The sequence below is a fragment of the Xiphophorus couchianus genome, chromosome 1, assembly GCF_001444195.1.
Source record: "Xiphophorus couchianus chromosome 1, X_couchianus-1.0, whole genome shotgun sequence".
NCBI classification, from domain to species: Eukaryota; Metazoa; Chordata; class Actinopteri; order Cyprinodontiformes; family Poeciliidae; genus Xiphophorus; species Xiphophorus couchianus.
Genome location: NC_040228.1, coordinates 8,164,510 through 8,178,023, shown reverse-complemented (window position 1 = coordinate 8,178,023; position 13,514 = coordinate 8,164,510). Strand labels below are relative to the sequence as shown.

At 42.1% G+C, this 13,514-nt stretch overlaps 1 protein-coding gene across 1 annotated transcript; it reads left to right on the top strand.

The window, feature by feature from the left end:
• Positions 1 to 275: 275 nt before the first annotated feature.
• LOC114147782 (uncharacterized) lies at positions 276 to 13,498 on the top strand. Its single transcript, XM_028022403.1, has 9 exons — positions 276 to 443; positions 3,431 to 3,527; positions 3,615 to 3,789; positions 6,089 to 6,234; positions 10,616 to 10,792; positions 11,147 to 11,263; positions 12,010 to 12,096; positions 12,509 to 12,656; positions 12,749 to 13,498. The coding sequence occupies exons 1-9, from the start codon at positions 430 to 432 to the stop codon at positions 12,763 to 12,765; spliced, it is 978 nt and encodes a 325-aa protein (XP_027878204.1). The 5' UTR covers positions 276 to 429; the 3' UTR covers positions 12,766 to 13,498.
• Positions 13,499 to 13,514: the final 16 nt, after the last annotated feature.

Below are 13,514 nucleotides of genomic sequence, written 5' to 3'. Positions count from 1 at the left end.
ATATTTAGAAATGTATTGTAAAAAATAATTCTCTGGTGTAGAGATTGATAGATAACATTGGCTTGGAAAACATTTGTTATTGGGCCATTGTGCGCTGTATGGAAAAAATTCAAAGTTCTAACACTGGAGGCGAAAAAGTATAAACTTTTGGATATTTATAAATGAATAATTTATAAATATAATTAAATTAAATTAAATCTTAAATCTTTTGCACGATATTGAATTGTACTGCTCCTCTGTGTCCTCTAGGGGGCAGGAGCACCTCTAGGCAGTGGAGGAAGAACAAATACAGTAAAAAAAAACGTGACGAAGAGTTTTTCCTGTGGATGTTGGAGTAAAATGTTAAAGGGAGCCTGAGTGGATCAGGGTTGGTCACGGAGGTTAAAACAGGTCGCAGGAATGTAAAGTCCGGGTTCGTCCGTGGGGGAAATGGACGAAACGAGGTCAGCAGCTTCATTTATGTGTTTATTTATCATTTTGTCATGACGTCTGCTGCGCACTGGGTAAATATCAGACAGAAACTGTTCGGATATGTGTGGAGGTCGTCTTGTTTTCTTCTTCTTATTATTATTATTATCAAGTTATACTCGCTCACAGCTGCTTAACTAACAGCAGCTCAGTAGAATATAAACAGCGAGAAACTGGGAACGCTGGGAAATTCAGACTGTACTGTAGGGAAATGGGAGTCATGTGAATGGAAATTAAGCTATAAACTACACGGAAACACGCATAGATGTCTTCTTCTCAGTCATTGTTGAATTTGGAAATCATCCCTTGAACATTGAAATCATGGGGAAGTCCAGTGTGTGTTTAAACGTGTGGTTGTAGGAACTGGGAGTGTTGCATGAAAATAGAGCAGGATGTGACTCGTGTAATACAGTCTCTTTATATCTAAGAAAACATTGTGTAAACTGTCCTCTAATCAAAGTGTTATTATTAAAGATAATAACAATATCGACCCTATCTGCAATAGTGACATACTGAATATTGCGTAAAGGTCTTAATGCAGCTATAATTTTTTTACAACTTTCCATGGGCGGAAATCCGAGGTGTTCAGGGGGGTCCGGACCCCCGAATCTGGGAAAAATCTAGAATGGTCCCTCCCAAAGAAATCGTAAAAGAAACCTTTGTATCTAAACAATATCAATATGAAAAGGCAAAAGAAACAAAGAACGAAATAAATCTGCCACACATCTCAGAGAAAAAAAAGTTATTTTTAGGTCCACCCCCACCACTGTTAGAGCAATGGTTCAGTCCAAAGTGTTAGACAGGGGTCGGCAACCCAAAATGTTGAAAGAGCCATATCGGACCAAAAAAACAAATCTGTCTGGAGCCGCAAAAAAAATTAAAAGCCTTATATAAGGCTTATAATGAAGGCGAAACAGGCTTTAAGTGTTTATATCAGCCTATTATCAAAATGACTAAGTTTATACATAATTAGCATGCATACATAAACATTCATGATTAAATGTTTATTTTCCCTGCAGTGCGTCCTGGATGACGCACCACCTGACTCTGTTGTACGTTGGTGCTTTAAGTTGACCTTCCGTTACAATATTAATGTATTGTGTTTCGTTGCATTGATAAAATTAAAGAAATGCAACAAAGAAATCAGATTTTTTTAATGTCATCTTTATTATGAAGATCGACAGGGAAAGGGTTATTTTTGGAAAATCTGCTCCCAAATGCAGTTTGCCTAACGATCGCTTTTTGTAAATAATCACGTTCAGTGTGTGATCGAAAAAAAAAGCAAAAAAACGGAACGTGCATAACGTGCCCCTTAACTGGGCAATAAAATGCAGCCTGCAGTTATAAAAAATAAACCAGTAGCCTTTTGAAAAGGTAAAATATATACAATTAAATTAATAAGTTTAAGTTTGATTTCTGTGCAAATGCCAAGCAAGTCAGTGCAATGGTAAGACATAGCAGCATCCTCTTCTCTTTTGACACGCAACCATCCTCGGACTTGAGGATGTTAAACACAATAATATCGCTAAGTCATCCATCCATCCATTTTCTGTTCACCCTTTGTCCCTAGTGGGGTCAGGAGGTGCTGGTGTCTACCTCCAGCTACGTTCCGGGCGAGAGGCGGGGTCACCCTGGACAGGTCGCCAGTCTGTCGCAGGGCAACACAGAGACAGACAGGACAAACAACCATGTACACACACCCACCTAGGGAGAATTTAGAGAGACCAATTAACCTGACAGTCATGTTTTTGGACTGTGGGAGGAAGCCGGAGTACCCAGAGAGAACCCACGCATGCACAGAGAGAACATGCAAACTCCATGCAGAAAGACCCCCGGCCAGGAATCAAACCCAGGACCTTCTTGCTGCAAGGCAACAGTGCTACCAACTGCACCACTGTGCAGCCCCATATATCGCTAAGTGTCATTCTAAATATATACTGACAAAAATCACTAATCAGTTTATAAAATCAACCACTTTGTTACTAAATAGATGTGCCCATGGCAGGATTGTGTTCTAACGTGTTTAATGTGACTTTTGTTTGTGGACATCACTGGACAGCTTCTCAACATCGGGCATGTAAGATGTAACTTTAATCTTTTAATCAGCTAGCATGCCTTCCCTGGAAATGTGGAAAGACATTACCGGATTTTTCGCGGCTTATAGTAAGGTGCGCTCTATAGTCCGGGAAGTACGGTTTATTATTTGACAACTTCTCGCTACAGAGCAAACGTTCAGGTAATCCTTCCGCATTGGCAATGAATGCAAATGATTCGGTCCAAAAACTGTAGAATCTCTCCTCAGCTATTTTTCTCTTTTCCCATTTGCTATCCAGGGTAAACAACCCTTTGCTACTGCGGTCTAATTTTTATTGTTAATGTGTTTCTTCCTATTGAGCAGTGAAGTAGTGCAGCTCATCCAAGATGGCACATCAATCTGTATCAAGAAGGTTTGCTGTCTCTGTCGGCAAAGCGTCCAGAGCGTAAAGGAAGCAGTCCTGGACACCGGGAGATGTGGAGGCATTTGTTTGGAGGGCTGCACAGCCCTTCATGTGCCAGCCAGAGGAACCCTGATTGCTATGAGGCGCCGGGATGAAATCCTCAGAGCCCTTGTGATGCTTTAATCCAGGTCTGGGAGGAGACCCCTCAGCAGAACATCCTGGAGCATGCCGAGGTGTTGTAGGGAGGTCAAACAGGCACTTAAACCTACTTATCTGCGTCTCGGTGTATAAATGTGTGAGCGTTTGTGAGTGTGACTGGGTGAATGTGAATCATTTTTGAGTAGTCAAAATGATTGGAAAAAGCGCTATATATGTTCAGTCCATTTACCATATTTCTCCTAACATAGGGAGAAATAATTTGGGTTCTGCACAAGTGAAGAAGAGTTTACAAGTTTTTTTTTTGCTTTTTTAAGGTTTTATTCAAGAGAAAATCTGACATTTTCAGAATGTGTTGACTTTTTCAGGCCGTTGTTGGCCAACCAGCAGCACCAGATCCCAGATCTTTTGTCTCCGAACCTGAGGCCGAGACACCAGAGTCTGATTCCTACGCCATGTGGACCGGTGAGCAGATCTGCCTTTTACACCAACATAAAATTGTTCCTCCCCCCCACGGCCTGTTTCAGACTCTCTGTCCCCTCCGTCCTGCAGATAAAGTCGTGGTCGGAGCTGTCCGCCCTGGTGAAGACCTACTTCTGCTTCACCGTCGTGTCCCTGCTGGCGCTGCTCAGCCTCACCGTGTCCAGCATCTACAAGCAGCACAAGGACACGGACGTTGCCGACGAGGACAACTTCACGGTGTCCCTCATCCAGCTGGTCGGGATATGTGAGTGCTTCACGTTTGCCTGACGCCAAGGAGCGAGGCGGTCGCTGCGATCGCCTCCGCTCGGAGCTGAAAGCAGAAGTCCTGCTGCTGTAATCGTGTGGTGCAAACTGTGGAGGAGGTGAACACAGAGGATTACTGATGTCTTCCTGTGCTCACGCTGATAAAAGAAAAACAATTCCTCCGCCGTTCGGATCAGAATGAAGTTTCGCTTCTCTACTGCCCTCGTTTTCAACAAACACTTTCAGTTTCTCTGTTTTAGTTTCTTCAAAGTACGAGCCTACTTTGCTGCATCCTAAATAATTCCTCACGAATATGGTTGCAGTGATGCAGGTTATTTTAGACACAAGTGAAGAGACTGGAGCAAAGTGACTCTTTTCGAAAGCTCAAAAAGAGCTGATGAATCAAATCTGCGAGAAAAACTGTTGAAGCTTTCATTCAAAAACTGAAAATCCCAACTTCCTCTTCTGGTTTCACGCCGCGGCGGCCATCCTCCTCCTCAATAAGCCTCTGCCGACTCGGTTTCTGAACGCTGTTTCCTTCTGAAGTCATGAACTTGTGCATCAAGGATCACAACGTGCAACGTTGGATGCTTGTCAGACACCAGCGGGGTTTTATCAAGGCGACTCACGCCTCGTTTGTTTTTATTCTGCTTACGCAACACTCTGGGCTTTTGCTCCCCCAACTCGATTAGCCAACTTAAACTCACAACTCAACTCCCAAGTCTGCTTGGAACGACAGTTTCCTCTTTCTCCGCTGTCCGTCCTCATCAGGAACCCCGAGCTGCCGGTAAACGTTCACAGTGAAACCGGAACAGATCGTTTAAAAAGAAATTATTTTATGCACTCAGAACGGTGGAGACGAGCACCGCTTGTATTTTCTGCCGCAAAGTTGAAAGTCCAGGGTGAACAGTAGTTTAAAGGAGGAACTCGAGGGAGTGGTGCTCTAGTAATTAAGTTTCAGCTCTTTGTTGCCATAAGCAACACTAATGACATTAAGGGAAACGAGTCTGAATCATTTCAACTGGTTCAGTTTAGTTTCTGTCTCCCAGATCAACTTTTGCCAAATATAGGTATAAATTAGCTCTCTGGGTCTTGTAAAAGTATTCACACCTCAAACATGTTTCATGTTTCTTTTCATTATTACCAAAAGCTTTCATGTGTTTAACTTTGACTGAATAGTCTTAATGGCTTGTGTTTTGCATTTAGGACTGAAACGATTAATCAGATGAATCCTGATGAATCGGTTATTCAAATAATCGGCAACTAATTTAGTAATCAATCTTCAACTGTAGTATATACAGACTCAGAAAAAGGCAATTTAATGTAAATAAAACAAAACAAACAAACAAACAACATATTCAGAGCAGTGATTAAGTGAAAATTGTACAAAATATATATACATTTTGCATTTAACATATGAATACCTTTGTCTGTTGATATGTTTTGCCCCAAACTTCTTAAGTTGCTATTTTTATATATTCACCCAGTTAAAATGAACTAAAGGAATGCTGTGTTGTTGCCTAATAGGCAATAAAAAAATCTGTTTTATTTAAGAAAGGAGTTGAATTATTTGTTTATTTGCATCTTTAATTTATTTCTAATATTGAAAAGAAAAGGCTTACGTGGTTAAATGAAAAATCTGCGGAATCTGCCAATTTTTTATTTGATTAATCATTAATCATTAATCTATTAATCGTCAGAACAATCAATAGGCTAATCAGTTACTAAAAAAAATCATTATTTGCAACCAGCCATCTTTAGAAGTAGCCTAGTTAGTATTTACAGTCATTTTCAATGAATTAGAATCTACGTTATGAAGAGTCTCGTTTTCCAGGCTAAAAGTGCTTTGAAAATAACAAAACCACATATTAAGTATTGCACTTTTCGTTAAGCCCACACTTCTGTTTTTAAGAATAGTTTTTTATTCGTCTGATTTAATATTCAAATGTTAAATATTAAATAGCTGTAAGTGGAACGCCATCATAATTAGCATAAAAAATGCTTTCCGGCATCCATCAGTGTGTAATCTATTGAACATTTCACCGAGCGGAGAAAAGGTTTTTAAGATGAGACCTTGGGGGCTTTGGGGGTTGAAGACAGAGTTCAGATTTTCATTTGCAAAAGATTCTCAAAAACCATGTTTCATCGGAGCCCAAACGGAATTAGCTACCGGAAAAACCTTCGGCGCAACTTTACGAGGCAGCAACAGGACGGTGAAATGAGCAGAGACGTTTTTTAACATTTTTATCGACTTCTCAAACATAAAAGATGAGAGTTCCTCCTCCTCTGCTTCCCCTCAGTGTTCTGCATCTACTACATCAGCCGTGGCGTGCTGCAGGAGAACCGACAGGAGCTGGTGGCGTTTGTGCTCAGCGTGCTGGTGGTCATGATCCGATCGGTGGTCAACTTCTCCGTGGTGGGCTCTAAGGGCAAACAGGAGGTGCTGGTGAGTCGCTGAACACACTATTAAGGCTGGGAATATTACATGTGTCAGCATGCATAAATCGTCTTTGGTTTAGAGGGTAAATAAGGAAAGAAAAGATTATATCAAAATGTTAACAAGCAAACCAAGTCCTTTTTGTTTTGATCAGCTGAATACCCAGAATGCTGCGTTTCCAGCTATTTTCTAACACATTAGCGAAGCGTCACTACAGTCCTGTTAAAACGTCTTTGCACTCCTTGTGATTGGACCTCCAGGGATCTAAAGTGAGAAAATGTGAAACTGTGGCAAATTGTCCAAGTATGTATGCAATTCCAAAAATTACACCAAAAGCGAATCGACAACAACATAAAGCGCTGCAGACCTCGTTGACCTGGTTAAGGCCGCTGGTCGTGATTCAACTGAGGCAAAACGGTGAAAAATAATCCTGGAGAGCAACGTCTGCCCATCAGTTCATGACCTTTAGCTTAGATGTTCAATCGTCTGAATAGCTAAAAGAAACCAAAATGAGGGTACTCCGGCTGGACTAGACAACGTTTGGGGCAAAATCCAACTGAAATGTTTGTGGCATAACCTAAGACAGGTTATAAAAAAACAAAGTGGATGATTTTAAAACTCACCGGTTTTACATAGTGAACATCTAAAAACATTTTGGGTTTTATTTCTCCCCTGATTTGTTCAACTTTATACAGTGTTGACAGTTTTTTGCCTTAATTTTATGCCCATTTCTGAAGCACACATTACAGTAACAGTGTATGGGGGAAAATAAAGGACAAAAATAAGACGCATCAGGTCTCAGAAACAAGTCTGGATCTGTCTCTGGATTATCAGCTGATGATAATCCAATCATCAGCTGATGATTGGATTATCAGCTGCTAGTAAGAAAGAGTCAAAACATCTGCGCTGAATTCACTTCTTTAATAAGTTTAGACTCAACAGCCTTTTTTTCTGCCTTAATAATTCACAAGTAAGTATTTTGTGTTTTTACAAAAAAAACATTGGTGTTGTCAGACATGTGACTGACTCTAAAATCAATGAGACACTTTAATTAAAGGACCTTTAGAAAATCTGGAGAACTATTAACGTCTTTAAAATTTTATAAGAACTAATAAACACAAATAAGGACATGTTCGGTTGAGTATTTTTACGTTATAAAAATACTTGTTGCCTATTCTCATACCACGAGGAACTGTAAGTTATGGTAAATATGAAGATATTTACATATTTAAACTGTGTGGCTAAAGATTTTTGCACTGAGAGCAAAGCACTTTTTGGACATCAAAAGACGGAGTTCAAGTTTGTTATTGTGACAATGTCAGCCGAGCAGGCAAGACTCAACACTGGGACGACGTTGGCGAGGCAGCTGGCAAGAGTTTGAGTCGGATACAAACAGTAAACATATCTTAGAAATAACATAAAGCTGAATTTAAATTCAGTTAGTGGGTACTTCCACTTTCTGTAGACATTGAAAAACTTCCACCTTTGACCCAAAACTCTACCAAACGTAGCCCAATGTGTAGAAATCTTTTAGATAATGCTAAAAGGTGTTTTTGGTGAATGAATGCGCTATGTTATGTTCACGGTGGGCGACCACTTTTAAATAACGAGCATCTACCGTAAAATTCACTTCTACCCAACCATGAGCTTCAAGTCCGAAAGAGAATGCAATTTGTTTACAGAAACACTTTGTGTTCTCACTTCGAACCTTTTGTGTGTTTACCTTTTTCCTTCCTGTGGCCCCTGACTGCAGCCATCATGGCTTCCGGGTTACTAAGAGCGGCGCTCTGCTGGGCCGCTGTGTGGAAACGTCTTAGGGACGCATGAAGCAGGTTGAGACCCAAGACGAGCCTGGGACGGCTTGCAGATCATGCAGTAAATGTTGCCAACGCTGCATGCGACTCGTCTCAAGTTAACCCGGCCATGAAAACACCTGCAGGTTTTTGCGTCTCAGTCAGAATCGCGACCTCGTTTGGCAGAAGAAACTTCCTGCCGTCTACCTGAAGACTTGAGGCTCTTCATTAGGACCATCGTGTAATGAGGAAAACGTGCAGCTCGTTTCTCAGCCGCTGGGTTTTCGCTGTGTTCCCCCCGCCCCCCTTTACCGCCTGTTGCAGGGTTTTACTCTTTTTATTCACTCTTGTTTACAAATATTAACAGAGTAAAATACAAAAGGCAGTTATTAAATGATGATTGAATTTCCTGTCAGCCTTGAACAGAATCTTCACCAACTCTTATTAGCAGAATTGTTTTAATTAAACCACTTTGGAGGGTTTTCAAGCATAAATGCCCTGTTTAAAGGTCACGCTATAGCTTCCAATATGGTTTAAGTCTAAATTTTGACTAGACCATAGCAAAACCTTTACTATTTTTGGCCTAAAGAAGTGGACTTGCTGGTGTGTTTGTGATATGAAAATGCCTTGACGGTCAGAAACATGGGAGTCTGAGAAAAAATGACAAACAGAAGAACAACATCAGAGGGCGCAGATACTTTTTTTCACACAGCATGCAGGCTAAAATGGCACAGTTTTATTTTTAGAATTTAAACTTCATTAAAGCATCACCAACAACCTTTTCCTCAAATCATCATAGAACGGGCTGCTAGTTTCCTTTCTTCCACTTGGTGTCGCTGTTGCTCTGTAAAGTGAAATTTGAGCGTTTTTAAAAAACGTCAGGTTGATCTTTTTGTCTCGGCCTGCATCACATGAAGCCGATTTATCTGCCTCCGAGCTGTCTGCTGGTAGTCACGGCGATCTGACAGCCCAGGAGAGCTGCAGTGATTCTGGCCAGCTGTAACTTAGCTGTACACATACCTTTTTTTATTTTATTCTCGATCTGTGCTGCTGTAGTAGAGAGTTCATGACAATCAGTCCTAGAGAGCTCCAGGAAACTCTGCATGCTCTGCATTTCTGACTTTGCTTGCAGATTGACAGATTGACAGACGTGCGTCTTTAAAGGAATAGTTTGGATTTTTTTTTTTTTTTTTTAAACCGGGTCATCTAGAGCTGCCATTAGCAGTCAGTCTTAGTTACAGTAGGCAGTCGCCTGGGTGACCTCTGCATGGTGACCCCACTCCACTTCGCCTTGTCAACGTCTCCAAACTCAGATCGCTCCGACTGCTGCGGGGAGGACGCCGACCTCTCAGAGGCTCTCCGCAGAAGTTTAAAAATGCACTTTACAACATTTTAAAACACAACATGTGTGCAAAGAAAGAACCCCGACGACCGCCGCGGAGCAAACGCCGAGCAGGGACAGCTCGGGGAGGAAGGTGTGGAGATCACAAAACGATTCGCCGAGCTTTGAACATCCAACTGTTGAGTCCATCCTTCTTCAGCAGCACAGGCCTGGCAGGCAGAGCAGCTGGTCAGAGAGGCCAGAGTGACTCTGGAGGAGCTGCATCAAAGAGACCACTTTGCCCTCGGTCCAGCCGAATAAAAACCCTGTTCAGAGACGCAAATGTTGCGTAGCGTTTTGTGAAAAAGACAGTTGAAGTATTTTTAATGAATGTCTACCATGAGAAACGTGTGGCCAGTTTTAAAGAGCCGGCGTTATTTATTTCTGTTTTGAGGTTTTAAAACAAAAGGAAAACATGAAACGTTTCTGAAACACGACAGACCAACTTCCCTCTTTGGGACGTTGATTGATGCACGTAGTGGTGAGAACAATAAAACAATTCATATCCCTGAGACTGGTTTCATTCAATTCAATGCAAGATTTTTATTGTTCAAAAAGAAACAATTAAAAAACAGTTCAAATCAGATTTTTTTATATAGCTGTTTATTAGCGCTACGACTATTTATTATTTTTAATAACGGATTAATCTGTCCATCATATATATATAAAAGTACAGTTTTGGCTTAATTACTAAACTGTGGGTGTTTTTTTTTTTTTTTATCTGGATGCTTCAATTAACGATGAATTGATTTCTAAATTAGTTGACTATTATTCAGGTGAGACTAAAATCGAACTTTTTGACCATGATTGGTGATGATTGGTGTGAGACACCCTGAAGCCACCAAACCCACCATAGAAACTGGGATTTAGGAAACTGGGATGACTGGCCATCTGTGTTAAGATGGGATGAGGCTAAACAACGCTTTGTTCTCTTCCTGCGCTGCCACTGCTAAAACTACAGCCAAACTACAACAGAGCAGCCATCGTTCACAAATTCTCCTTGTGTTCCCTGACTGGCCCTGTTGAGATTCTACAGGAGAAATCCAAGCGAATGGCAGAAATCCCAGACGGAGCGCTAGACAAGAGATGAAAATCGAGCGGAATTGCGTGGGCTCATTTTTACGTAAACCTTGCCGCCGGTTGAGTCGCGAGTCGGATCGTTGAGTACCCGATGCACCGGGAGCGACGGAGTTCAAAGCTCCCGTTTGTGTTTCAGGCTCGCTTCGTGTGCATCATGTGCCTGGGCGTCATACACGTGCTCTGCACCACGGTGCTCATCCAAAGGCCCAACATGATGGCGTTCCGTGTGGGCGGGGCCCTGGAGAGCATGCAGGAGCAGTACTTCCTCCTCAACCTCTGTTTCTCCATGGTGACCTTTGACCTGCAGGCTCAGGTAAGTCTGCCGGATTAAACCGTCTCCTCGCCTTGTTTTTCCTCAGCGTTGCTCGGCAGGTTAAACCCGAGGGCTCCTGAGAGCCTCTGGACGTCCAGTTTAGGTTTGTGGACGAAGCCAGAGAGGCCGAAAGCCCAAACACGGTCACAACAATAATGTTTAACGAATGTCGTCCTTCCGGTTCCGTGACATGCCTGTTCAGAAAACCAGGGACACGGCACATGTAGCGGCGGCCATGTTGGGCCTCTGCACACACACACACACGTTCCTCTGGCCCCTGCTGCGTCACGTTCTGACCTCTGACACCGTTGGATTCATTCTGAAATTGCTGTGTCCTGTCCGCGATGTTTTCAGCTGTGTCTGTGCATCCTGATCACGACGTCGGCCTCCGCCATGTCCGCTGCCAACACCATCATCCTGGGAGTCGGAGTGTTCTGGGCTTTCGTCACCGCCGTCGTCGGAGCTGTTGCGGTGAGACAGGATGATGATGGTGATGATGATGATGAAAACATGGAACGATGATCAGCTGCAGGGTGACAACGGTTGGAAAAAAAAAAGTTACACAAATAATCTTTTTAACTCGCAGTTCTTTAAATCCCTGCTTTCACCTTTAGACTGGAGAAAATGAACCTCCGCCGACGGTAACAGAGCCTCGCTGAAGTTGTCAAACTCCTTGAACTTTTCAATATCTTGCCTTCAATTTGCGCTACAAAAACAAATCTGGAAAGTGTGGCAATGTTGATAAGTGACGAGCACGCCGAAGTACACTTAAAATTTAATATGTGAGAAAACCGAATGCGTTTTGGATTTGAATTGGTTTAGCCCGTATTCAATTTTAGGAATATTTTTGGTAGTGTTGGTTAGCCCTAATTGTTTGCAGTTCTTTAGAACCCATCTATTCTTCTGCCCTTTTTTACATTAGAGTTGTGTGCACTGACTTCCTATCACATAAAACCTCCAAGTACCATATTGGACTGATGGAAACATGTTGTTAAATTGATAAATAATTCAGTAAATCTGCTGAAAGGGCTCAGTTCTAAGCATTTTTAGTCATTTCTGACATTCAAAATTTCCTCCCAGTACTGATGTAGTGTGGACCCGGTCTGACTGAGCATCTAGACAAGACTAAAAGTCCAGCAGTACGCCGGAGTTAGAGACGTGACCGCAGATTTCTGCACAGCCGACGGATCCAGAATAACAGCTCAACTGTTTTTCAGGTTTTGAAGGAAGCCAAGGTCCTGGTTTGGGTCTTCATGGTGCAGAACCTTCCTGAAGTGGCCTTCTTCATTTACCTGTTGTACTCGGTACGTAGATATTAACTCCTCTAGAGAATGGCTATGCTGTGATAGTAAATCTACCCCGAAGATCTTCCTTGAACACTTTTATTATGAAGGGTTTTGAGAATTTTAATGGCAGTAAACAGACAAAAAAAGAAAGTCGGGACCAGAGACCCCACCCTTTCCCTCGCCCCTTCCTGAAACACTTCTGGCTAATTTCCCCCAAAGTCTCTTTTGTTCCTGGACATGCTGTAAGTAATTAAAAAGAAATAACTGGCTTCACCTGCTCTTCACACAGGAAAGGAACTACATCCTAGTCCTCGGATGTGTATTCTCACATCCAAGAACTGTTTTCTCTTTGAAACCATCAGAATCGCAAGAAGCAAACATAGAGTTGTAACATAGCAACACAGAAACTCGCGGTTGGTTTTTCTCCCAGGTGATAGAGAAGTGGTTCCACGACCAGACGTACACCCTGGAGGCGGCCACCGTCACCGGAGCGTTGATTTCGCTGCTGATCAAAGGCGTCTTGTTGTGGGGCCTCATCAGGCTGGTGCAGAGCTTCGGACAGGGCCTCAGAGAGAGAAGTGAGCCGTAAACCCAAAGCACCTCGCTCTGAAAAGCTGAGAATCTCCCGTCTAGTCTTTCATTTCATGCTGTCGTGTATTTTTGTGCGTAGTGTTTACATCCAGCTAGAGATTCCACATCGGCTGGCCGCTGCATGGAGGACCTTCGCCGCAGCTTCTGCAGCCGGGACAATGAACGTGGAGCTCCGACTTTCATCCAGCGTTAACTCTACCAAAGCATTGACCAAGCATTTTATTTACACACTTATTAAACTCTAATGAGCTGTTCGTCTAAATTTAGCTTCACCAGATTGTCTGTTTACAGGATGAAATATCAGCTTTGCATTCATACCTTGCGTTAGAATCGGTCAGTGTGCTAAGCTGTTTTCTAATCTAAATTGTTTTTAGTCTGATTAATTATGTTTTTAAAAGCACAGATAATCAGCACATAACAGGCCAAAGGCTTCTTTTCGGTTGGAAATCATTTTTGCCTGATTTTATTAGTGACTTAAAAGTGCTATATTTATGTTTATTTTCCTTCACATAAGCCTAAACAGAGCTCTGCTGGAGTTCTGTTGGACTTTCTTATTTGCGCTACAAGTATTCCACTGATTTGCTCTGTTCCTTAAGGAACCGCAAAGAGATTTCTATTTGTACCTTCACTGTAAGATACACTGTAATATTTAAACGGGATGTTGGTATATTTTTTTGTAAAGTGAATAACGTTCCCCACTGGTGACGGACTGATTTGCATTTGTTTTCTGTACTACTTTTGCTCACTCACAGATTTCTTAACATCACTCTGCACCTTGATGCGCTCGATGTTTTTATATACTGGATTCTTAATAAAACTCCAAACCAAACCAGTGCTCCTCGTTT